This window comes from Dermacentor variabilis, unplaced genomic scaffold (assembly GCF_050947875.1).
Source record: "Dermacentor variabilis isolate Ectoservices unplaced genomic scaffold, ASM5094787v1 scaffold_14, whole genome shotgun sequence".
NCBI classification, from domain to species: domain Eukaryota; kingdom Metazoa; phylum Arthropoda; class Arachnida; order Ixodida; family Ixodidae; genus Dermacentor; species Dermacentor variabilis.
The window spans coordinates 6,939,123-6,966,070 of NW_027460302.1; the positions used below are offsets into that span (position 1 = coordinate 6,939,123).

At 47.2% G+C, this 26,948-nt stretch overlaps 1 protein-coding gene across 5 annotated transcripts in view; it reads left to right on the forward strand.

Moving 5' to 3' along the window:
• LOC142567838 (nischarin-like) overlaps positions 1-26,948 on the forward strand; it is a 191,586-nt gene that overhangs the window by 114,641 nt on the left and 49,997 nt on the right. For 4 of the 5 annotated variants that reach the window (XM_075677987.1, XM_075677989.1, XM_075677990.1 and 1 more), the window contains one exon: positions 14,953-15,140. The exons of the other annotated variant lie outside the window; for it this stretch is intronic. In XM_075677987.1, the coding sequence (XP_075534102.1) occupies positions 14,953-15,140 (188 nt within the window). The remainder of the gene's footprint in view (positions 1-14,952; positions 15,141-26,948) is intronic. 5 annotated transcript variants of the gene reach the window in all.

Genomic DNA, 26,948 nt, shown 5'->3' on the forward strand with positions numbered 1-26,948 from the left:
GTACTGATACGCTCACCCTACATGAGTCACAGCCACGTCAACAGATAAACATTCATAGTGAAACATTTTTATAAGTGATATCTCAAGCCATGCGCAAAAATTTGAGCTCTTCAACGAGAGCTATTGACAGTTGTGGGGATTGAGGTGTCTTCCTGCGCCTCATCCCAGAAAGGCGCATTGTGCTTAGCTCGATCTCCAGGAACGACCACTGTAACGGCAACATGGCGGATGCGGCTATTGCACCGGAGTTAATTTCCCGCACAAACGTGCTTTTCTCTTGCCAGCTCGAATCACCCCGTGAGTAAGTGTCACCGGGACGCGCCCTGATTGACCTCTCGCGTGGCAGCCCCCGGGTGTCCTCTCCACCCGAGCTCTCTTCCACTGAGCGCATCACCGCGGCAGATGCTCGCAGGCCCGCAACAAGTTTGCTACATGGGATTTTTTCCTCGCGACTCCTCGTTCTTGCGCTTGGTGGACTGCTTACCGGTTAGCCTTAGCGCAGCGGGCGCGCATACTTGATTGGTCTTGCGGTGAGCCTTTGCCGGTAAGCGCTGTGACTGTTGCACTGTGCTGTATCTTGGGTAAATAAACCTGCGTTTGTTGGCGATCTGACTTTGGAGCCTTCTCTGTGCCGTGTCCGAGAGTTGATGAACCCTGCCGTAGCGCCTTTATGCGTTGCGGAGTGGAGGAGCGTCGTGCCCTTTCCTGACTGTCGCTCATAGGGTGAGCCTTGTGCAAACCCATCTCTACATAACTGGCGCCCAACTCTGTTTCGGCATGACATCAGAGCAGGCCCCTTCATGGCCCTTGTTCTTGCTTGATTTTATGGCTAGGGACTTCAATGTCCTTCGTCAAGGATGACACCGAAAGCTTGAGGTACGTTCGCCTCGGCGACCCTCTGCTTTCGGCCACCGGGAGCGATCCCTTCTTTGGACAGCCCTTCGGTGATGTTGACCGCTCGGATGTGTAACCTAGTCCTAGCCATGCCTGTTTTGGGTTTTCTCAACTGTTTGAGATGCGCACGAGGCAGCTGCCTACTGGCCCCTCCAACGTGCTGTTCCCGTTCACTGGCCCCTTTTCGTCCCGAGTGCAGTGAGTACCCTATGTGCTGTATCAGAGCCACCCTGCTTAGGTGCTGGCACAAACTCGCTCGCCGGCGTCTCTTTGTTCCGTGTGCCTTTCTTGGATGAATTCGCTGCAGAGCAGACCCTCGTTCTGCCGTAGGCGCTAACTTGCTCACTGGACCATCTTTGCACCGAGCGAAGTTTGATGCCCGGTATGCCGCAGCGAAGCCTGCCTGTGTCGCTGTTGGTGCAAACCCACTCGCTGGCCTCTCCTTGTCCCGAGCGCAACTGGTAGGCAGTGTCGAACGCGAGCCACCCCGCTTAGCCGACAGCGTCGCTGCGCTTACCGACTACCACTTGCCTCATGCGCAGCTAGGCAACATTTTCGACGGCAAACAGATCCGTGCTCCGCTGTGGATCTGTTTGCCGGTTGTGTGAGGCTTCATGCATCTGTCGGAGTGGCAAACCAGCCCCTCAGGGTCGGGCGTGCATTTGGGAGATCAGGCACAGGTTGGCCCTTCTCAGACCGCCGCGCCTGGCCCAAAGCAAATGCCGCTGCACACCGCAGCCGCACAGCTTCTCCAAATCCTGATGGAAGCGGCGTGCTCGCAGCCTAGTGCTCTGAAGGGAGGCCTCCAGTCTTCTCAGCGAGGCATGCCAAGTGGCCTACGGGTACCTCTCCAGGAGGACGGCGGTTATTCGGACCGCATGAGTGCTACAGAGTACCTCGAGGCGCTGCACCGCTATCAACAGGCGATGTGTCTAGACGACAGCGTGGTGCTAGGCACTGTATTGCCCGTCTAGCTAACAGAACACGCGGCACGGTACTACCAACTTGTCGGCCACCAAGCTCGTTCTATGGAGGAGTTTAGGACGCTTTTCCACAGCAAATTCCTCCCTCCTGACTATGAACGCTGCATGCGTCATGAGCTAGAGCTTCGCACCCAACACCCCGACAATCTCTGCTCGAATATGTCAGGACCAACGTTGCTAGACTAGCTTCACTTTTCAAACTCGGCGCCATTGTGCGGAACCGCCACCCGCCGCGCCTTCATGGCGCTGCAGTCGCGCCCAGCTTCACTTCCTCACTAGCCGGCTACGTGGGTGGGACTAAGCACGTGGTGCAGCATTAGTGTATTCTGTGGTTCGTTGTTGACGGCGAAGTTCAGCAAGCATATCATCCGCGAAACTGTAGCCTTCGTCGAGTTTGTTAAGAATATCAGCAGACGATGCCGACGTGCTGCGTACCTGGCTGCATAGGCAGCTTTCGGAACGATGTCGACAGTTCGGCGCACCACTTTTTGTATGCTCCCAGCAATGCGACGCTTTGCTCGACGTGGTACAGAGCGATTTCTCGTGCTGACCGGGAACTCTCTGCGAAATCCACTGCACGCGCTCGTGCCACTGCTCCTGCGTTCGTCGTCGTCTGCCACAGCTGGCTGCGTTGCCGTTCATCATTTCAGCATAGAAATTCACTTCTCTTCTGTCGTCGTAACGGGGAGGCCGCATTTACGAGGGTATGAGCCATTGCCCAATGGAGTATGAGCCACTCATTGTCTTATGTAACGGACAGATTTAATTTTGAAGAAATTTAATTTAGAAGAATCACAAGTGGCAAATGGCGGGTGAAGGCTGCAACCACGCCGCCGAGCACACTCGAGACATCGAACGCAAGCGACAACTGCGGACTGCGGGCATACCGTCAGTGACGTCGTTCTCTCCATCGCAGCCGATTGTGTGTAACCACATAATTGAGAAATACTTCAATCAACCCTTGGGATTAACCCAGGGATAAACACATGGGCTGCACGTTTCAGCTTCGCTGATTAACCATCTTCACGGAGTGGAAGAGCCGACGATTTTTTATTTTTTAATTTTTTTGGCTTGCGTGTTCAAAGACTGACCTCATCTTTCTTTTTGTAGCGCTTCTTTGGCGTGGTGAGAAGCTTCACTAGGGATGAAAATCGTCCTACAATCACGCACTTTGGCCAGATCTTCAGGCTCGTAAGCCTAAACGTAAGCGAAAGGTTAAGACGACAGGAAAAAACACACGACCTTTAGAAACGCAGCTCCTGTGTTTCGCTGTGTGCATTTCTTACTTTCATGCAGTTTACCCTTCTTTCAGTATAAACCAACTGGCCCGATAAACCTTATTGCTATAGGTGGTACCACTTTCTCGTGGTATCACTAATTCGGACAAGGAGAAAGCCAGCGAACGTGAAACACGCGCAAACTGCCCGTCTGCACGAGCTCAAGGCTGCGGTGAGGCGTTTGCAATAGAGCTCGATGGAACGGCGCTGCCATCTGGTGGCTGTCACAGAAGTGGCGACAGCGGCTGTAAGTGCACAGGCGGAGAGTTTTACAACTGAAGCTAGTCTAGTAATGTTGGTCACGGCTATGCAGGAGCTTTATTTCCTTGCTGACCCTTTGGCATCTGACGCCCAGAAGGTGGAGCTGGCCATTCGTCATGCCCAACCAACCTTCGCCGCTTACCTTCAGAGTGCCTGTTATCGTGACATAAACAAGTTAGCCTCTGATGCGAAGCGGATTCAGGGCGACATACTGGCAGCAAGAGCCTACCGTCCATCGCCACCGCCGTCCGCCTCTCTTGAACCTTGATGTGCGTGAACTGGTGGTGACACGTCGTCCCGTAACTCCCTGAAATACGAGGTGGCCTCGGCCATGAGAGAACACGGAGAGGTGCGTGGCTTTTCTGACCGTGCTCTCGATACCTGCTTGCACACCCGGGCATGCTATTCTGCCTCGCATGGCCAACGAGAACGCAAACCCCGTGTCCTTGTGCTCGAGGGAAAATCTGATCGCAGTGCCCCTTTGGCTAGTGAACGGAAGCTACCTAGCGCTCGAGACGCGCCCAGGCCCCCTCGGTCGAACCGAGGAGCTGTCTGCTACCATTGTCATGAACGTGGTCATATTGCCTGAACATGCAAAGCGCGCCGCCCGAGGCAAGAGCCTCCTCCCCCGTCGGGAAACAGAGTGAGCCGCCAGTGAGTTCCCCCTCGTCGGCAGCGAAAGCAAGAGTGCATGGTGGGGAAACGCAACTCTGGCTCCAATGGCGTGTCGCGCTGGAATTGACTCTTTCCCCACGCCGGCGCCTTTTATCGCCCTCACGAGTGCTTGTTGACAGTTTGTGGCGCTGCTGGATAGCGGGGCTTCGGTCTAACTGTTCGGCGAGGAGGTTATTGCTGATTTGCGTAGGCGTATTGTCCGCATTAGAGCCTGCGACACTGGCTTTCACCTTGCGAGTGGCACGGTTACCTCGTGCTGCTCTGTGCAGTTGGTTGTGCACTGGGAGAATCGCGTGTGCCATCAGCACTTTGTGCAGCTCCTGGGTCTTTCGCACGCATGGGTATCGTGATTGACGTCGCAAGTATAGGCTCAGGGCAGGTCCTTCTGATCCCCTGCAACTCTTTGCTAAACTCCCACTGGCCACGGCGGCCCCTCAGATGCCGGAAGCCACGCAAGAGCAGGAGAGGAGGCCTAGCGCTGCCCCCTTAGCTCGTGTCCCTCACTCCGCTGCCAATACTGGCCCATTGGCCGGCATGCCAAAAAATGGTCGGTGCGAACTGCTTTCTCATGAGCATTATGCTGCTATGACGGTCGCTGTGCCGGCTATCCCGGCGACCACCCTGTTAAGCAGCAGCTCCGACTGCTCGCTGCTGCCTTTTTCTGACAGCTTGTCAGTGCAAGAGGAGGCATCCCTGTCATTGCTGCTGACTCGTTTCAGCACACTGTTCACTGAATGACCAGGTTGCACCTCTATTGTGCGACATCGGATCGACACAGGCGACACACAGCCATGAAAATGCAATTCTTGCCCCGTTAGTGTGGCCAAGAGGAAGGCAATCGACCAGGCATTGGATGAGTTTATTGAGACCAGTATTGTCCAACGCTCGAACAGTCCGTGGGGTTCACCGGTGGTAATTGTCCCCAAAAGAGACGGCTCTTATCGACTCTGTGTGGACTACTGCCAGCTGAACGAGGTCACGAGGAAGGATGCTTATCCTATTCCTAATGTGGACTCTATCGTGGCTAACCTAGGCGATGTGTGCTACTTCACCACCCTGGATGCTAGCCGCGGCTACCTGCAGATTCAGATGGAGCCGACTGATGCGGTGAAAACTGTGTTCACCTCTAATTTCACTGCAGGCCTTTACCATTATGCAAAAAAGAAGTGAGGCGTGCAGACAGGACACAAGAGTAGAGAAGTGGACAATACGAACGCCGACTATCAACTGAAGGGAGCACTGAGGCGAAAACAGAAGAAGACACAAAACTCATCTGCGCATGCTCAGGAATGGTAACACAACGTGTCAGTCGGGTACACGTGCCGGTCTACATGAGAGATGACTGTTAAGACACTTAATCTCTTCCTTGGTAAAGTAATCGAAGGCTGACTCACGCACGCACTTCCACCATTAAAGATATGCCACGCCTCTACCATAAGACACGTATCTTCATCCTTATGCCTGTACAATATCGCGCATTCATCTAACTCTGGCGTGCAGTTACAATCTCGGCAATGTAGCGAAAGATCAGAAGGCGACCCACCGGTTAACGACCTTTTATGTTCCATTAGCCTCTGATTGATACACCGTCCCGTTTGCCCTACGTAGAACTGGCCACAGCTAAGGGGAATTTTATACACCACACCCATACGACAGTCAGTAAAACTGTTGTTCTTATTGTGCTTCACTGGACAAATATGGAATATGGAAATATGGAATATGGAGGATGAAACTTCCGGAGCTTCAACAAAGTAAGAGGAAATACCTTTCTAATAATTCACCGTCTAATAACGTACTGGTTCTTGGAGACGCCATCGTAAGTGATAACCATAGAAAAACCCTTGCTTTAGGTCCTAAGCACTGTTTTAAGCCTGACATAAAACCCATCAGCGTTTTAAGCATACCGCGCTGCATAACCAGGTTCGTCCCGGAAGAAGAACGCTCACGCTGTATTTCGGATTGCATTGCTAGCATTAAACAATCAAATGCTCATTTTAAGACGCCTGACCCTGTCTGACCGTTAGTTGATTACCTTGTGGAGCATAAACTTACACCAGTAATATCTGACAAGGAAGGTTATTTCGTAATTATGCCAGATGACATGTTTTCAGAAAAAGCGATTTCAGCCATAGAAAAGAATTTACAGCCAGTAAAACTCAAGCCTTCGGTAGTTAAGCAACGTGCGGTTGACCTCTTGTCAAGACATAATCTTATAGGCTTGTCTGAAATGTCAAGAAAGCTAAATCCCTCACCTTAGAACTGTTTTTCTCGGCCAAGACCCATAAACAAGAAATTCCTTTTCGTGCTATAGTGTCAGAGAAAGGGACATGGCAAGTCCGTGTCGCCAGTTGCCTACAGAACTGCTTAGCTTCACTAGTTTTTTCAGTCCCCTTTTGCTTACGTAATTCTCAGGCACTAGTTCAGTATTTGAGAGAGGAAAATCCTGGTGATTGTACAGCTTTTAGTATGGATATCGAAGACCTGTATTATTCCTTGCCGCATAACGGGCTACTAAATTCTGTAAATGAGTGCATTAAAGAACAAGTGCAAGAATCGGCTTTTATTGACAGATGCGGTGTTTCCACGGGAGCTTTTCTAGAAATTCTTTCAATGTACTTGAAGTCGATGCTGATTGGGTGGAGAGATGGCATTTTTCTGCAGAAATCAGGCATTTGTATTGGCTCAAAGGTCGCCCCTATTCTTAGCAACATTTACCTAAGTAAGGTTGACAACTGCTTAGAGAAAGCCTTAGGTGATAGCGTTATCAAAATATTTCGGTACGTTGATGATTACCTGATTTTCTGCAATAGGGAAGAATTCGATTCCGCTGCTACCTCAGTAAGTGATCAATTTAAACTTTATGGGGGAGGATTAAAGTTTACCAAGGAATTTCCTCAGCGACGCGTAATTCAGTTTCTTGACATTTCCTTGATCTTCGAACAAAACCATGTTTGTTGGCAGTGCTCCCCAAGATCTTCGAAGTCGTTGCTAAACTTTCAATCCAAGCATTCTAAATTAGTAAAAAACGGAATTGCCATGTCGTGCCTTAAGTCTTCCCTCACCAGATCCTGCATGCACAAAATGAGCGCCAGTTTTAATGCGCAGGTCCAGTGCCTATTAGAAGCAGGTTATCCTAGTGTAGCGGTGGCCACTGTGGCTGAGCGCCTAAAGAAGTCGGTTTCGAGAGGGACGGATGTGATTACAGAAAGCAGTAGTAGCAAAAAAAGAGTAGTGGCTATTCCGTATATTCATTCAGTGTCGCACAGGCTTAAAAAAGTTGCAAGTAGATATGATGTTAATGTTGCTTTCACTGCTCCCAATAAGCTAGGTAAGATATGTGCTGCCATACAGAATAAAAAGGAGCGGGTAAAAAGCAAAAAACGAACAGATATTTGTCCAGTGAAGCACAATAAGAACAACAGTTTTATGAGTGTCGTATGGGTGTGGTGTATAAAATTCCCCTTAGCTGTGGCCAGTTCTACGTAGGACAAACGGGACGGTGTATCAATCAGAGGCTAATGGAACATAAAAGGTCGTTAACCGGTGGGTCGCCTTCTGATCTTTCGCTACATTGCCGAGATTGTAACTGCACGCCAGAGTTAGATGAATGCGCGATATCATACAGGCATAAGAATGAAGATACGCGTCTTATGGTAGAGGCATGGCATATCTTTAATGGTGGATGTGCGTGCGTGAGTCAGCCTTCGATTACTTTACATAAGGAAGAGATTAAGTGCCTTGACAGTTATCTCTCACGTAGACCGGCACGTGTACCCGATTGACATGTGGTGTTACCATTCCTGAGCATGCGCAGATGAGTTTTGTGTCTTCTTTCTTTTTTTCACCTCAGTGCTCCCTTCAGTTGATAGTCGGCGTTCGTGTTGTCCACTTCTCTACTCTTGTGTCCTGTCTGCACGCCTCACTTCTTTTTTGCATAATTAATCCTTACCAACTAGCTCAGCTTTCTGTCGTTCTAGGCCTTTACCAATTTAACCGTATGCCATTTGGCTGCTCTGGAGCTGCAGCTGCGTTCCAGAGATTGATTGACCGCATTCTGGGGGATGCTAAGGGGTGGTATGCGCTGGCGTACCTTGATGACGTTGCCATCTTCTCTCGAATGTTCAAGGAGCACCTCCGCCGCCTGGAGAACATCCTTGAAAGATTGCGTGCCGCCAGGTTGACTCTAAACCTGAAGAAAATCCAAAGAGCTGAGACTCGCGTTTCCCTATCGGCTTTACCATTGACAGGGGTCATGTTCTGCCATGCAATGAGAAGGTGCAAGCTATGCTCGAATACCCAATGCCGGCAAACATTTAGGTCCTTAGGAGCTTTTTGGAAATGGTGAACTACTACAGACAGTTCATCCCGAATTGTGCCGCTCTCCAAGCTCCCTTGAACGCACTGTTGAAAAAGTCGGCACGATGGAGCTGGGGTCCTGAGCAGGAGGGCGCCTTTCATGCACTATCCCAAGCTCTAGTGGACACAGCCGAACTGAAGCTGCCCGACCTCAACAGGGAGTTCGTTGACCAAGCTGACGCGACCTGGCCCTTGGGGCTGTGCTGCTTCTGGAGCACGACGGCGTTCTCCGACCAGTCGCCTTCGCCAGCCGGTCACTTATTGTCCCCGAGCGCAACTACAGCGTGTCCGAAAGTTAGTGTCTCACTATAGTTTTTCTTCTCCGGAAGTTCGACTGCTACGTCGACAAAGTGCCGTTTGTGATGGAGATGGACCACATGGAACTCACCTGGCTTAAGCGCTTGCGTGAGCCCTCAGGCCACCTCGTGCGCTGGGTGTTGCACTGCAGCAGTGCAACTTTGTTGTGCGTTACCGGAAAGGGAGTTCAAACGTTGTGGCTGACGCACTGTCGCGCGCCCCCATTTCGGCGTCTGACCCTTTTGTCCGCACTCCCATGAGCATTCGCAAGAAGTAGAGACCCGAACCTGTGTCTCCAATGGCTCGAATGGCGCGACCCCCAATGGCAAAGCAACCCCCAGATTGCCAGCCTCAGAAGAGGATGTTGACCTGGTGGACCCCATTACTTCCTGGGGTATCGTCTTCAGCAGGCAAGAATTACTTAAGGCACAGCATAGCGATCGATTTTGTCAACGATTAAAGAGCAGAGTTCCCAAAAGAGGAGCGGGGTGGAAAAGCCATTGGGCGCACACGGACAGCTGGTATTGCTGTTGGCACCGAGTGCGACGCAGCTGGTAGTGTTGCGGGCAGGTTGGATACGTATCTGCTTGATGCCGATGGAGTTCTTCTGCGCTATATCCCATCTGAGGAGGCTCCCCAGGAGTCTTTTAAGGTGGTGATACCCCACAGTCCAAGGAAAGCCACCTTGAGCTATTTCCACCACTCGCGGTTGGCCGGACATGCGAGTGGCCTTAAGACTTTCCGAAAGTTGTGCTGCTCTGCTACCTGGCCAGGCACGAAGTGTGACGCTCTTCACTATGCCCGCTCATGCCGCATGTGCCAATGCGGGAAGCCTCGCGCGGGCTGAGGTCTTTAACTGCTTCGGGTTTCCCGTGGAGCTGATATTGGACGACGCGTCCTGCTTCACGGCCAAGGTGTTCGTGGATGCGTGCGCTGCCTTTGGCATTAGGCACCGCAAGATAACCATGTATCCCTCACAGGCCAAACCGACAGAGCGGATTAACCGGAACCTCAAGCCCTTGCTCGCGGCCTTTGCCCAGCAACACAAGGAGTGGGATGTCTTTCTTAAAGAGATAGGCTTCTCCTTGTGATCCACGGTGAATCGTTCGACTGAGTACACGCCCGCTTTCCTCAGCTTCGGCAGAGAGCTGCCAAACCACATGGACCACGTTCTGCAGACCAGCAGCAGGGCGGGCACTATGAAAGCTGGCTTTTCCGGCTACATAGCAGAACTGCGCTCTCGGATGGACACAGACCTTGACCTGGCCCGTTCCAACCTGGCAAAAGTATGAGCTGGACAGAAGGCCCAATACGACCAGTCACATAAGGATGGGCACTATGCTTTCGGCAACCTTGTTCTCACACGCAGCCATGTCTTGAGTGACGCTGCCAAAGGCATCTCTGCCTCCCTGTCGGCCAAATGGTCGGGCCCATTCTGAGTGGAGACCAAAATGTCCCCTCTGGTATACAAGCTGGCTGACTACCAAGGGAGACCAGTCAGGGGTCCAGCTCATGTCTTGGACTTTAAACCTTTCGTTGCCAGAAGCAGTGATTGGGGAGAGGGGCAGGCTGTCAACGAACCGCAGGCAAACCTTGACACGGCTGGCCCCACACCACCGATAGACCCTGTGGAAACGCACCTAGGCAGCTTTTCTCCCACCAGCTGGTACCTGGACTTCATTCCCTACCAGGCAGGTGAACGGATAAATGCTGCTACAGTGCGAGGGCACACATCGAAGTGGTGACAGACCCTTGTGGCCTAGTATTCCTTATGTGTGTTGCCCAAGGCTCAGTGTGGCAAACGCCCCTTCTTGGGCAATCGGCCGGCTGGGCACCTTTTGGCAAGCCGGCTATGCCGGAGGGCTTTCCTGTCCTTTCCCCAGCGTCGTCGAGTCTTCTTGCTACGCCTAATCCCACTGTGCCACCAGTCTTGCGGACCACAAGGCCGCTGTCCCTGGTCCTGCCACTGTGACGGACTCCTACCTTGGAGGGCCGTGAACCTGTACCAGCCATGCCACCTGCAGTGTCACCTGCAGTGGGACAACGCTATCATGAAAAGCGCCGGCAGGGGCGAGCGAATGCCTCGTTTATCTTTCGCTTCAGCACCTCTCTGAAACTCAAGATTACGCAACCTCCAGCACTAAACGTGCGGGAATGCCGTGCACTATGCCACGCCATCTCAATTTGCCCATTCACGGCTCATGTGGCAGATTACTTCTAAAACAGGGTCTGTATGCTGCATACGTGCTCAGCCATGCTAAAGGTCATACGCAGCACTGCCGCACTACAAGAGGAGGCATGTGCCAACTTGCCCCCCCCCACCCCTTCCACAAATCTGTGCAAGCTCTCTCCCCTCCTCCCTATCCTCTTGCTTGGACAAGAACACTGTGCTCAACCAGCCAGCATACTTCCTCATCTCATCCTCACACCCCTTCACTATCACCTAAAACATATAGCACGCGGGGCATGATAGGATCTTATCGTACTTGGATTTGATGGGGCTTGGCTTTGGCAGTCCCTCTTGGTCGCTGGGCGCGCAATTTGAGAGACGCATTCGCAAGCAGCCACACGTAATTCAACCATTTGACCATCTGCATCTGTGGAAGTTTCGATTTATTGTCTCAGTATTTCATTGCGGCGGCAGTGCAATTTCGTAATATTGAAGTCATGTACAGTGCAGCCCACTTATAACGACACCACATATAGCAATATATCGGTTATAACGATGAGTTCAGAGCATCAACTTATGCATTAGGGCTATGAGAAAAAAGCCCATACATAATGATATTCACCACATATTGGATATAACAATCGAAATTCTGCCTTTTAGGCAGCGTTTTCCATGCAGAATAATAGAGAAATTTGCTTTGCTAAGTTACCCTTAGCTGAAATGGGGCGAAAAGTTTGCTTATGTGAGTTCGTATCTGCCACCATTACTGCACAGCGCGTCCTGCCAGCGCGCCAATTGCAAAAGCCATGGAGAGCATCAAAAGTTGGCACAGCATGCCGCAAGATGGCACCAGTCTTCGCGTCTGCGTCGCCGGCAAGCGTCCAGAGAAAAAGAAAAAAAACAAAAAACCTAGAGGCGAATTGCGCCTGCGCTCTCTTTCTACGAAATTTCTCTCCCTCAGCGAGTGTGCAAATACACCGCGAAAGCAGCGGTAAGTGCCTCGAGAAAGTGCAAAGCTGTGTTGCTTGAGGTGAATCTGCAAATTTTGCAAGACTCAAAGTGCTAGCTCGCGCAGTCGATGATATCAACGATTCTGAAAACAGCGAGCGCTACGTTCATGGACACTAGAACCAGTGACCGTGCCGATAAACGGAACCGGCGGGATTCTTGTGCCCGGCCGAAAATCCCATGTGTGAAACCAACATGGTGGCAGCCGCTGACATTGCCGAACTCAGGGAGCACGTCGCTACTGGCGATAAAATAGGTGGTGCTTCAATGGAGGAGTTTTTGAGTGCAGATAGCACTGTCCGATGGAGCGATCGTTGTCGCGACAGACGGCAGCATTGTGTGACAGAGGCGACGAGAGTGACAGTGACCCGTCTGTCACACCGATTCCAGTGTACATGCAAAGCGTACTGTTGTCGATAGAGTCCCTCATTGATTTCATGTGTGCTAAATTATAGCCGCCAGTGTTCACGCCATCGTTGGATGCGATGCACACCGCTGTTGTGAACCTGAAACTTCCACGAAAGCAAGTGCAGATTTCTGACTATTTCAGTGTGCCTAACGCTTGACATGCTGTTTAGAGGTATAAATAAATGTTTCATTTTTCACAGCCTTCTTTCTACAACATCAGTTTCTTTATCTTAGGTGGAAAATTTGGTTTCGGAGCTACAAAGGTATGTTCAGCAGCTTTTCTTAAACATTTTTTAGGGCAGTCCAGATATAGCGATGATCGGTTATGACGATGTGATCTTTCATTCTTCTTGATATTTTTATAAGTGGGCTGCAGTATGAACACACTTCGTTATATTGAGGTTCCAAATACACCATATGGTGTTCTATAGGCGAGAAGTTATAAAAGTTATACTTCATTATGTTGAGAAGTTCGTTACACTGAGGTGTAATGGCACATGGTGTTTCGTTATGTCTTGTATAGTGGACGATAGAACACTGGACGTTTGTTAATGGTGGTCAACTGGGTTTATTAAACATGAGGTACACAGGAAAGGGTGTGGTTACGTGGAGGTACAGAGAGTAGTGGGTTTAAAGACGGGGCGGTCGACGAGCAGAAGAGGAGCAGGCAGGCCAGAGGCAACTTGATACTTTGTCTGCTCCTAGTTCATAGAGGAGGAGGGCCTCCGCAATGGAGGGAGCTGAGGTCTCGAAAGGGGTGTGTGGCCAGTGTGTAACACTGTACATACGGGATACTTCTTGTAACACTTGGAGCATGCGAACAGTTCTTGTTGTAATCAAAATTTCTTGGCATTGTGTCCCCTTGAGCTTTTATTTCCATTGTATTGAAAAATGCCCAAAGTTGCAATGGTGGTGAGAGATCAGCCAGAAAATACAAATAGGGAGTGAATATTGGCATGCATTCCTCTTTTCTACCAGTGTTGCCTAGCAGAGCCGTGTTTGAGCTGATTACAGTGCAGAAATAATAAAATGTTTTAAGGCAATAAAACGAAAGGAAGTTGGTCGTATCTGCTGATTTTCTTCTTCGAACTTTATTTCGTATCTATACATCATACAGGTTACAGGCACAGACAAAAAGCCACAAAATCGGCTTGACTAGGTCTGTGTCCCTTAAGGAAATAAACAGCACAAGGACATGCACTGCATGGTTTAACTCTTTTTCTTACCACGACCATTAAACATGGGTCTAGAAGACCAACGCTATCAGTGCCATGAGCCATCAGTCTGTACGTGCAACAATGTCGAACAATGCAAAGTGAACAAAGTTGAACCTTCCGTGTCGCGATTTGCAACGAGGTGCAGTACTGACAAACGTGACTACCAATACAAGTAGGCTTATGGCAATATAAAGACGAAGGCCTAAAACTGAATTAGAATTATGACAAATACGTAACCACCTTTAGATTTATGACAACAAAAGAAAAATGTGTAAACAAGCACTGAGACATATTAAAATCGAAATCTGGTCTATTTAGTGTTATCAAAGAAAGAAAGAAAAAAAAAACAAGTTGGGGTCATTTGGCATCTCAAACGGTATATCTTAATATCTCTCGTTGTATTCTTGTTTTCAACGATAGTGGCTCTGTGGTGGCATACATTCATTCTGTGTATAAGAACACCTTTGCTAAATAAGATAAGCATCGTGTTTCCTATAAAGTCCTAGTGCGATAAGATCCTATAGCGCCCTGTATGCTTTGGGTGCGAAAGAAGGCATGCGAGGGTGTGCCAAGAAGCATGGTGGTTTGACGAGCGCTGCCTTCTCACGCAAGCAAGTGGAAAGGATGAGGTGGGGGGCAGGCTGTTGCGGGTCTTTTTGTAGCACGGCTGAGCACACGGCCAACGCGCCCCATTTTAAAGCCAATCTAAGGGCTCGGCCACACTAGAAAACGGAGACGAACGCCAACCCCCTCCCCCCCTCCCCCCCTTGCTCATGCAGGAAGACAGTGCTTGTAAAACCACCATCCTTCTCGGCTAACCAATTGGGTGTGCCAAGATGATGTGGCATGATGTGTGCTGTCTTCCCACACGTTCAGTACTGGAGGCTGCATAATCTAAAGTTTGAGACGCGTTGAAGCAAGAGACAGGCTAAACATTCGCTCCCCCGACACATTTCATGATAGCATTGTCTCACTGCAGGTAACAATATCGGCAGCGGGGGCAATGTGAAAGCGGGGATGGCATCGCTTCGTACCGCGGACATGAAGATATCTCAATGTGGCATGACACCATATCTTTTGTCACCAACTCTCAAATTCCAGAAATTTTTTTCTCTTTCCCATTTGCTTCTCCCACTTGTCCGATAATTCAGAAAATTTCGCGGCCCCTTCTGTGCAATAAAAATCTGTTGGCGACCGTATTTGTTCGCATTAAACATTGTATTTTAATATAACGAACTTTGGATATAACGAAGCAAATTACTGATTTTGCCAACTTTGTTATATGGATCTTCAACTGTACTATACCATTGTGTCTTACTACTTTGCTCAAAGAAAAGCTCTGCTGCAGCGCAATGTGTGACATGGCCCTTGAAAATGTTGTGGCTGTCGTCTCTGCTGCGTGGCAGGGCTGTCGCGGCTGTACTCCTTGGTGGAGCTGGACGTGTCGCACAATGCCATCGCACTCGTCTCCGAGGTGGGTCACGTGGGGGCGCTGCCGTGCCTCGAGAGCCTCGATCTGCGTGCTAACCCTGTGAACCAGCTGATCGACTATCGAGCCCATGCGCTGCTCCTCTTTGGGGGTCGCGCAAACGAGGTGAGAGCTTGTGCCACATCTCGTCACAAGATAGATTGGCAAGACGTGCGGTCAGCCGAGTTTGGGTGGTTGCAATTGCAAAAACAAAATCTAGCTGCAGCCACCTCTGGGTGATCGTCGATGTTTGTATTACAGCGTTGAAGCAGTGTAGCAACGCACCGTATTGCCCCCACCTAAGTTGGTCACGTATGAGGGGTGCTTCGCAGCCAGACGCCTCTCTCGTGCTTCCTTCTAGACACGCTGCGCCACCTAGCACCGCCACTTCAAAGTCCGCTCGTGGTGCACATGCGACTGTGCATTCAGATGTCTGAGTATATATGTTACACGGGTTTGTTTCTGCCTGTAGCACCTGATAAATTTCAGAGGATTTATATTGCACGAGTGGCACACACCCAGTGGCGCAAGAGACGCATCACAGACACACTGGGAGAGCTTCCCAGAGGAATGCCAATTGCATTAGAACGAGCACCAAAAGGACGGGATGACTGCATCAGGAATAGGGACTACATTATATAATGTCTCCACAAAATTGTGTAATGAATAGATGGCGGGGGGATAAAATAGTTCTACTTGTGACAGTTAAAGAGTGTCGAATCAAGCAGGAACTGAACTGAAAACCAGATCTGAATTGCTATTTTCAGCTGAACTGGAACCGAACCGAGCCAATATTTTTTCCGGCATTTTGGAACCGAACCCGAAATGGAATTTTTGGTGGAACCGTTCTGACCGGTTCTACCACAGGTTCAGCCCAAGGTAGTGTTTGTTCCAAATTGACGAGAGTGGACAATACTTGTGTCCGTGCGGCACGGCACGCAGTGTACTGCTATTACCCGCTCCCCCATTACAGTCCAGTGCTGATCGGAAACGCTCGTGTGGCTTTTCTCAGCAATCGCATTGGCTCGCCCAACTGCACGCACGATCGGATGAACTGTACATTGTGCACAGAGTCCGTGCACACTGTCTACACAGAGCATCGCCAACGCACCGTCACCGCGGAGAGCACTGCTTGTGCTCGTGGCACTTGTTGTGTGCAGGCACAGCAGCATATTGGTTGTGCTGCCCTGTAAGCATGTTGTTGCAGGTGGTTAATTGCACTTTCAGTGGCTTCTCGCTCCTGCAGCTCGATAAGGCCTCGGAGAAGTTTTCCGGGCATAGTGCAGACAGCGATAAACCAGTAAAGTAAGAGGGAGTGCAGACTTTGTTTTGCTCTGCTCAGCTATTAATAGGCTATATGGTGAAATTATGTACTTGTTGGCTCTTTGTATAGGTTTTTGTTGGTGTTCTTGTTTGTTTGTGAGGCAGTTTGCGCGAGTATTCTGGAGGAAGCCAGGTTAGAACATGTATCATTATGGAATGCCCAAAAAGAGTTGTATTAGTCCGAGATCTCCACTTATCCAGGCTAAAACAGATGTCGCACTGCTCAGTGTCTGTGCTATGTAATGGTTTTTTGTCTACACTACTAATTTAAGTGAATTTTTCATGAATTATAGTTTTTTCTTTCTATTTCTGTAATGACTTTGCATCTAAGTTAAGGGAGGACGCAGGTCTTATAAACCGAAAATCGCAGGAAATAAAAATCGATTTTCCGGAACTACTTGTTTTGGCATCTGTAATGCCTAATCTACACGTAACAAAATGATCAGCCCCGAAACACACCCTAAGTGCCAGAAAAATATTATTTTGTCAGTGCGGACGGCGAGAAACGACCCTAAAATCGTGCCGAAACACCGGAGTTCACGGAACTATTTCTTGTCTTCGCCGCCACTGAGCGCCGCCATCTTGGTATCATTCAAAAGCTCAAAGCTCTGCCTTTCAGTTCCCCACACCCTCGCAGATGATGGCTGCAGAGAAAAAGTGCAAACGTAAAACAATCGGGGGCTGGTCTGATGAAGCTCATGATACACGCAGCCCTCCTATTGGCTCAGTTTGCCAACGCGCTGAGGCGTCTTCTGATTGGCCGTTATGGCAATTAGGCCTAGCAGACGAGCTTGTCTGCTAGGCCTGGCAGTGGGTCGCTTCGAAAACTGCTGATACACCGTTTCTTTGTTCATGGTATTACGAACGTAAGCGGCAAATCGACCCACACTAAAAAATAAGTTCAGAATAGAACACACAGCAGCGAAAAGCAAAGTGCAAAGCCGTCTCTGCTTCCTACGGCAAGAAAGAGGAGGTGGTGATCCCAAGGTTCAGATGAGCCGACACGATCGCGCCGGAGATAAGTCACTGCATCGTGCAATCTCGTACCGCATCGGCAATAACGCAGCCGCGAAGCTAACCATTGCCCTCTATCCCTGCGTGTAGCTTTGCTTTGGAGACCGCAGATGATATGCCAATGCCTTCTCACGTACCTCTCGCACGTACGCGGGTTCATGCTGGTGCATTCCAGATTCCGTTAGGAGCCTTATACGTGCACCTAATGTCTACATCAGCGAAATAATTTTGCGTTAAGTATATTGTAATTATTATTTCCCGATTTTGAAGCTTGAAATTTATATTTTCCTAGTTTTTTTTCTAAATTTTTTTTTAAGTATTGCTTTTTTAATGTGTCACATTTTGGGACTAGTACTGTGTTCCTTCTACTCATTCAATTATCATTCTTTTTTTCGCTGAATGCAGGCGAGTCAAAGAGCGCACAAGAACTGTGATATAGTGTCTTAGGACACTGAAATATATTGAAATCTTGTAGAAATCACCAACAAGAATTCACATTTATAAAGCTGCATGCAACTTTAGAATTTCATAACTTTGGCTAAAGTACAGGTACAAACATGCAAGTGCTAACTTGCAGTATTTGAACATCCAGGAACAGACCTGCTTAGTTTTAGCTATCCTGTTGCAGTATATTTTTTTCAAGTCGCATGCCAAATTTTTAACACAAGAAAAATTGTAACTACTTTTTTTTTACTGACTTTTAAAAAAAATCTTAATTCCATATTTGTAAGGAGCTCACAAGATTAGTCCTGAAAGTTTCATGTTTCAAGAACATTGCATGAATACAAAACCAACCAATCATGAGGCTGGTGTTTCATTTAAGCAGCAGTTGGAGCGACGCTTGAAAGTGAAAACTTGGAAGGGACTTTCTGGATGTGTTTTTTCTTCAAATGCCCTTGCCTTATGAAAGGTTTCATAAAGTTCATGAATCGATTTCAGTAAATTTGGTGTTCTTGTGCCCAGGAAAACCTGGGCAACATGCTAGAGACTAAAGGTTTTCCATATGTCCAATAGACAAAAAAGGTAGTGGCAGTAAAACTTTGAATGCAATTTTCTTAACTTTCTTTTTTTCGTCAAGTGCTCTTGCCTCGCGGAAGTTTTAATAATGTTTGCATCCACTCATTTCAGTGAACTAGGTATCATTTTTTTAGTAATATCACAGCTACATCCTAAAGCTTCCTATTTTTTCTTAAATGTGACAGGTTATTAATTAATCAAATGCAGGCTAATTACTGCCACATTTTTTCTTTCCAACTTTGATATTTATTTGTGATAATTACAATTATACTTTATTGGTACAGTAAACTCTCAGTTGTACGAACGTCGGTTTATCGAATATTTCAAAATAACGAACTTTTTAAAAATACCCGGCAGTTTTCTTATAGATTCTATGCAAAAATGTTTCACTTAAGGGGGGACGCGGCCCTTGAAAACCGAAAAATTGCGAAAAAGTCGATTTTTGAAAAACCATATTTTTGGGTTGTATGTCTCATAAACTACCTGTTCCGTAATTATCAGCACCTAATTCAACCGTAAAGTACCAACAATAACGCTACCTTTGAGGCCACCGCGGCCCAAAAAACACGCGCAAATGCCGAAATGAAGTCAAACTTCGCGGGCGCGCCATTCCCGGCCCATGCGGCCTGCCCGCGCCATCTTGGTGTCGTTTTGACCGTGGATTCTTTGTCTCTATTTTGCCGCCTTGCAAAATGGCACCGTCGGCGCGGTTGAGGCGCTATTGGCGTTTTCCCGCGATGTGATGCGGAGCGCTGATTGGCCGGAGCAGCGCGTTCAAATCCCGCGGGCTAAAGCGTGCCTGCCATTGGCTGCTGCGCGGGCGGCGGCGGCTGCTCCCTTTGATGCCGCGCTCGTGTCGCTGTTGCCCCTTGCTCCGACCGCCTCAACGTGGGCTTGCGCGCTGCTCATCGCCTTGCGCTATCTTTTAGATTATTTGCTCAGCTTCTTTTTTTTTTTTTTGCTAGTTCTTCGCTGTACGCGATGTCGGCAAAGCCCAAGACAGTGCAGATGTTCGGTGCACAGGAGCGCGATATGCGTCTTGTACGAGCATCGAACTTCCGACCTCCCGCAGCGAGTGCCGACTGCGTAGACGCTTTTCAGCGGCGGAACTGTGCTTTCGGCTGTCGCCAGTCGAAAATCCAACACACTGAGTGTGCCTGGAGCCGCATGAGCTAATTAGAAGCTCCGCAGGAGCTTTCTAATAAAAAAACACATGGGTTCAACTTTAAGGCCTGTTTTCTCGGAATGGATTTTTTCGCTAGTAGTGGTGCTGGGGAAGGCGATATCTCAAGAACCGCTTTCAGATTTGCATGCCGTTTTTTTTTATTCTGTTCCTGAATGACTTTGCCAGGGGGTAACAGGCTTCTTTTTTTGAAAGCTGGTGCAGTTAATTTATATTAAGCAATTAATTTTTGATGAATGTTGGTCATTACTGGCTACATCAAATTCAAAGTTGTCTTAAAATTTTTTGGAGGGGAAATTAAAGAAAAGGGCTCTTTAGCCCTCTGGGATATCTATCAAGGGATCATCACAGTGAATTTCAGCTTCCTACGATGTCCTGGAATTTCTCCAGGCTCTTCCTCAGGCATATACATGAATCACCTAGTTAGACCTCAATAACTCTGGAACTAATAAACATATCTTCATGAAACTTCGCAGTTCCTCATAGTTCGGTGGTGTGAACGTAGCCTGAAAGTTTCATCTGGATATCTTAAAAATAAGAAAGTTCGGTCTCCAGGGTAGCCTCCCCCCTTAAACGAGTTTCGGAACAGTCAATATTTCAGTTTAACGAACTCACTCAGAGGACCAAGGCTACGATCAGCAATGTAACGTCGCTGGCGCTACAGTGCCCCTGTGGCAAAGCGGCGGCGCTGAGAACGAACGGCAACGAGGCATGGCCTCTGAGATCGTCTGCACAAAACAAGCAAGCATGTAATCTCGGAGGCCATGAACAAAGTAACATCGCCAAGCCAGTTTCAAGCCCTATAACTCTAGCTGAGGTTGTAGGGTACATTGGAAAGTTGAGCGACTTTGTGTCTCAACAGCAAGCTGTGCCAGAAGAAGTGTACAAAAACATTGACTCTTTGGACAGTTTTGTTACTTTCTGTGCTTTAAAAGTACAAGTGCAGTAGAAGATTACAGATTTCTTTTCTAAGTGAGAAAGGAAGCATTATAACTGTTATGAGCCTTGTACTTGTTGATATGTACAAATTCCATTTAACACATTTCTAACACTATGGATGCCATGTCTTTGCTCCATGAATTGCACTTCAGACTCTGTATGCCATGTTGGTCTAGTGAATGTTCGGTTTGGTGAAGTTTCAGTTGAGTGAGCCATTTCCTTCGGTCCCTTGAAGTTCACTCAAGTGAGAGTTCACTGTATTTGCTTAGCTTTAGGATGTGCAGTGGGCCTTTGGAAATGTCTGCATATTGTTAAAAACACATTATTTTAATGAAAAATAACTACAAAAGCCCGTAAGAAATGACCTCATTAAGGCTATTGTATTCTGTCATATCTTTCCTTATAAGTGAGATATTCGAAATCTAAATACATATTTGAAATCGGCATTCTACAATATATCTGCATACAAAATTTAAGCAACATATGCTGAAAAATAATAAAGAGTTAATGACTCTCATCCCCCCTTAAATACTATTTGATGATGCTGGAAGTATTTATAAAATTGTGTTAGTTACGAGTTCTCACTTTTGCCAAATGATATTACGTGTTCTCTTAGAACTAGGCACCTTCCTTAATTTTTACAAAAACGAATGCTAAATTCATGGGAAGGTAAGCATTAGGTGAGGTATCTTAGTTATATTTTCTGCAGGTCATTGCGGACGAGTGCGAGCAAATGTAGTCGAGAACTGATGCAAATTTTTTTAGCATTGCTTATTTTGCTGGATTAGATATCTATTGATCCCGCAACTACAGTATGGTGCCAGAATTCCTTGAATGGACAAGAAATCACTAAACTCCTCTTTTAGTGTGATCTGTTCAAAACTTGCAATAAATGGAGCATGGCTTCTTGGCGTAAAGATTGTTTGCAAGGGCTTCTCTGCGCATCACAATAACTGCAGGTAGTGGTCATGTGGTATTGGAAACCACTGAAGCATGCATCAGTCTTCCTGGTGTGGAGGCCACATAATGAACACATCGCTAAAAGGTGGATGTACGTTGCACAGGCCACTCCTTCCTTATTTCACTCTGTGCTTTTATTGGATAATAAGCTTGGTCTTCTGAAGTCTCGCCTTCCTTCCCAGGGCACATGCTCTCATCTAAAGCTTTTAATGTGGCTTCCACCACACCGACTCGTACATCAGTGATACCACCTCACCCCTGTTTTCAAGAGGTCTTAGACGAACCTTTACAAGCAAAACTGCAGGCCAAGAAGCTGCACTCCATTCGGCGCGCATTTTGAATTGCCATCATTGGTTGAACGTCCGAGGAATTGAGGCCTCGTGCCATGATTACGGAACCGGCAGTGGAAGAAGAAATCTACGTAAACGCAGTGGTTGGTGACGCCACCTTGAAATCCTGTGCCAGCTTGCTGCGACGTCATTGATTTTGACAGTCTATTTGAGTCTACTTAATTTTGTATCGGTCAAGGTGGACGACAATGCATTCTAAAAGAACCAAAGACTGAACATGGCAGGTTTAAATAACTTCTACTGAGGTACATTAGCCCAAATGCTCAAAAAAGATATTGAAATTAGGGACGTCATACTGATGTGCCAATGCTGGAGTCGCTGCGCAAAATTCAATAAGTTTTTCACTTATATTGTTCTTCAAATTATTGCCCGTGCTAAATAAAACAGTTTGCAGTGGTTCTATGCAATACCTAAACAAACTTGTCTCCTTAAATATACTATGTGTTTTCCCAAACAGTGGAGGCACGCCAATGCTTTTTTTTGCCACACTTGAACCCGAATTAATCGGTTCTAAAAGCTTCAAACTGGTTCAAACCATTATGATTCTTACTCCGGAGCTGAACCTGAACTGAACCAAAAAGCATGAACCCAAACTAAAGTCGAAAAAGTTTCAGTTCAACACCCTGGATAAGTAACCCGATTAAGTAACCCGAAACGTAAGATAAATAAAGTAAGATAAGTAAGAGTAAGATAAATTAAGTAAGATAAGTAACCCGAAAAGAGGGTATGTTGACACTAAAGGCATAAAGCTTGACAAAGGTCTCAGCCTGACAGCACATTACATACATATGCACCATTTGGCAAGTTACAACAGCACTGATCATTAGAAAAGTCATGCTAACAATTTCTACTATCATTATATTCAAGTATTTGCAAATAATTTATAGAGCAGTATACAGAAACAGTATACATACAACTAGAAATTTCACATCCTAATGGTTTGCTAAAATTCATCATGAATTTCATCATCATCAGCAGCAGCATGTTTTATGTCCACTGCAGGACGAAGGCCTCTCCCTGCAATCTCCAATTACTCCGATCCTGCGCCAACCGATTCAAACTAGCACCCACGAATTTCCTAATTTCATCGCTCCACCTAGTGTTCAGCCGTCCTCGACTGCACTTCCCTTCTCTCGGTACCCATTCTGTAACCCTAATTATCCAACAGTTATCTAACCGGCGCATTACATGACCTGCCCAGCTCCATTTTTTTCTCTTGATGTCAATTAGAATGTTGTCTATACCCGTTTGCGCTATGATCCAAACCGCTCTCTTTCTGTCTCTTAATGTTGTGCCTAGCATTCTTCGTTCCATCGCTCTTTGTGCAGTCCTTAACTTGTTCTCAAGCTTCTTTGTCAGTCTCCAAGTCTCTGCCCCATATGTCAGCGCTGGTAAAATGCACGGATTGTACATCTTTCTTTTCATTGATAATGGTAAGCTTCCAGTCAGGAGCTGACAATCTCTGCCGCATGCGATCCAACCCATTTTTATTCTTCTATGAATTTCCTTCTCAAGATCAGGGTTCCCTGTGATTAACTGACCTAGGTAAATGTACTCCTTCACAGACTCTAGAGGCCAACTGGTGATCTTGAACTTGTAGCAAGCATGTGACGCCCCCTCGGGCATAATCTTGGTTCGCCCGCCAAGCTTGGTGGCCTGCTAAAGCTCGGCAGGCAACATTGGTCACCGCACCATAATAAATGCCGATGAGCACGGCTGCTCGCCAGTCAGTCATCGTTCAGCACCACCACGCTGCGGAGCGTCCGTCTATCGGCGGGTGCCACAAGCCCTCCTTTGTTCACGACCCGGGGTGGATCGTGACACTGGCGACGAGGATGGGATTCATCATTTTTGGATGGATTCACCCGGCTATTCATCATTATCTTTGTCTTCTGCATATTCATCTTCAACCCCACAGTTACACTCTCTCTGTTAAGGCTAAACCCCATGAGCACGATTTTGTGCGCGACAGCGATGAGCGACGGCTTCGAGCGACGGATCGAATGTCGCTTGAACAGATCGCGCGGTCTTGTCGTGCAATCGCTCGGTTCTGCAAATCTAGAATCTTTCGCTCATCGCCCAGAAGTGCTATGAGCGACTAGCCAATAGCGCGAAAGCCGGAACTGGATGTACATAACCCAAGTACTTCCAATTGTCACACGGAACAAGGAAACGATTGAATTTTCATACGTGCAAGGATAAGAACCTACTGGAAGACCTTCAGCAATATTTTATGCTGCTTTTTACAGTAAAACACATCAACTTAAGTTAATAAAGCACGCGGCACGCTAGTTTCGGTGCCTATATTGCTGCCCTCATACCGGCAACACTGGGGAGATGTCGCTCGAAATTGTCGCTCGCATGGGGTACGACTTGTAGGCGACGAGCGAACACGACAGCCATCTCCATCGCGTCGCTTGTCGCTGTCGCGTGCAAGATCGCTTGCATAGGGTTTATACTTTAAGGTCCTCAGTCATTTGTTGTAACTCGTCTGCATTGTTGCTGAGAACAATGTCATCGGCAAACCGAAGGTTGCTGAGATATTCGCCATGGATTTTTACTCCTAATTGTTTCCAGTTTAATAGCTTGACTACTTCTACCAAGCATGCAGTGAATAGCATTGGAGAGATTTTGTCTCCCTGTCTGACCGCTTTCTTTATAGATATCTTCCTGCTTTTGTTGTGTAGAATCAAGGTAGCTGTGGAACCTCTGTAGATGTTTTAAAAAGTATTTACGTAAGTGTTCTGTACTCCTTGCTTACATAATGCCTCTATGAGTGCTGGTATCTGTACCAAACCAGACGCTTCTTCGTAATCTACGAAATCCATATAGAGAGGCTGATTGTGCTCTGCAGATTTCTCGATTACCTGATTAATGACACGGATGTGATCCATTCTACAGTATCCCTTCCTGAAGCGAGCCTGTTGCCTTGGTTGACTAGAGTCCAGTGTAGCCCTTATTCTATTGGAGATTATTTTGGTAAATATCTATATAATACTGGGAGTAAGCTAATGGGCCTATAATTTTTCAATTCTTGAATGTCTTGCTTTTTGTGGATTAGTATAATGTTTGCATTCGTCCAGTTTTCTGGAACCCTTGCAGTCGATAGACACTTCGTATAGAGAGCCGCCAGTATTCCTAGCATTATGTCGCCTCCATCTTTGATTAAATCGACTGTTATTCCATCCTCTCCTGCCGCTTTTCTCCGTTCCATGCCTTGCAAGGCCCTTCTGACCTCATCTATAGTTATAGGAGGAGTTTCTGTACACTGTTCATTATTGTTTCGAATAGAGTACTCCTGAGTCCTCTGGGTACTGTACAGCTCAGTATAGAATTCTTACGCTGCTTTTACTCTATCTTCGAAATTGCTGATGATATTACCCTGCTTATCTTTCAGTGCATACATCTTGGTTTGTCTTATGCCAAGTTTTTCTCATTGATCTCAGGCTTCGTCCATTTTTTACTGCTTCCTCAGTCTTTCTCACGTTATAATTTCTAATATCACTTATTTGCGCTTTGTTGACCAGTTTCGACATTTCCACGAATTCTATCTTATCTCTTGAGTTGGACACTTTCATTCTTTGTCGTTTCTTTATTAGGTCCTTTGCTACTTCGGAGAGCTTGCCTACTGGTTGCCTTGGTGCCTTGCCTCCCACTTCAATTGCTGCCTCTGAAGCCAGCCTCATTACAGTTTCGTTCACTACATCTATGTCATCATCATCATCTCTCTGTTCTAAGGCTGCATATTTGTTTGCAAGTACTAGCCTAAATTTGTCTGCTTTTACCCTTACTGCCTCTAAGTTGACTTGTTTTTTCTTGACCAATGTTACCCTTTCTCTGTTCAAATTGAGGTGAATGCTAGCCCTCGCTAACCTATGATCACTGCACTTTACCCTACCTATGACTTCTACATCCTGCACTATGCTGGGATTGGCAGAAAGTATGAAATCAATTTCATTTCTTGGCTCACCATTAGGGCTTTTCCAGGTCCACTTTCTGTTGCTGCGCTTCCTAAAAAAGGTGTTTGTTATTTGAAGCTTATTCCTTTCTGCGAATTCTACCAGCATCTATCCTCTAGCGTTCCTAGAATCGATGCCGTTGTTGCCAATTGCTTGTTTACCAGCCTGAATTTTCCCTAATTTTGAATTGAAGTCGCCCATTACTACAGTATACCGCGTTTGCACTTTTCTCATTGCTAATTCAACATCTTCATAAAACTGATCTACTTCCTCATCATCGTGACTGGATGTTGGAGCCTAGGCTTGTGCTACTTTTAATCTATACCTCTTATTAAGTTTCATTACTACTACAGCTACCCTCTCATTAATGCTGTAGAATTCGTCAATGTTGCCCACTATGTCCTTATGGATTATAAATCCTACCCTGTATTGTTTCTTATGTGGGGGACCTCTATAGCAGAGGACATGGCCATTATTCAGCAATGTATAAGCTTCACCTGTTCTAACCTCACTAAAGCCAATGATATCCCAAACCATGTCTGATAGTTCCTCAATGAGTCCTGCTTAGCTAGCCTCACTTGACAGAGTTCGGCAATCAAAGGTTGACAGGGTCAGTTTCCGTTGACAACCTGTCCAGGCTCAGAGATTCTTAGCACCCTCTGCTGCGTTACAGGTCTGACCACTAAAATTACACAAGAAAAATTTTAAAAAGAAGTATCGTGAAATTTATACAGCATTAACAGCAACAGCACTCGCACACATGCACACACACACAATATCTCACAGTCCTAATTGTTTGCCAAAATAAAATGAAATAAAGACTGGAAACAGGACATGAATTCCTGCAGATATATCTGTCTTAATCCATTATGATACATGATAAAATTGCCAGTGCAATTTTTCTCAAAGTTTGCAAATGATGAAAGAACACAAGTATCACTTGTTCAAAATATTTCCGAGGAATATTTATTGCTTCTGTAGTTACAATGGAGTACACTGGGTGCATGGGGTTTCAATGGCCAAGGGGCTTGTCATTGCACTCCTACGTCCTTGTGTCAAATTTTCGAAGCACTCTTTTTCGAGGCACAAAGTAGCCATGCACTTCTCGCATCTCCATGATGCTCAGGCTTGACAAAAGCGGCATTGCAGCTGTTTTCCTTCTTTTTTGGGGGGGATAGTGACGGTGACC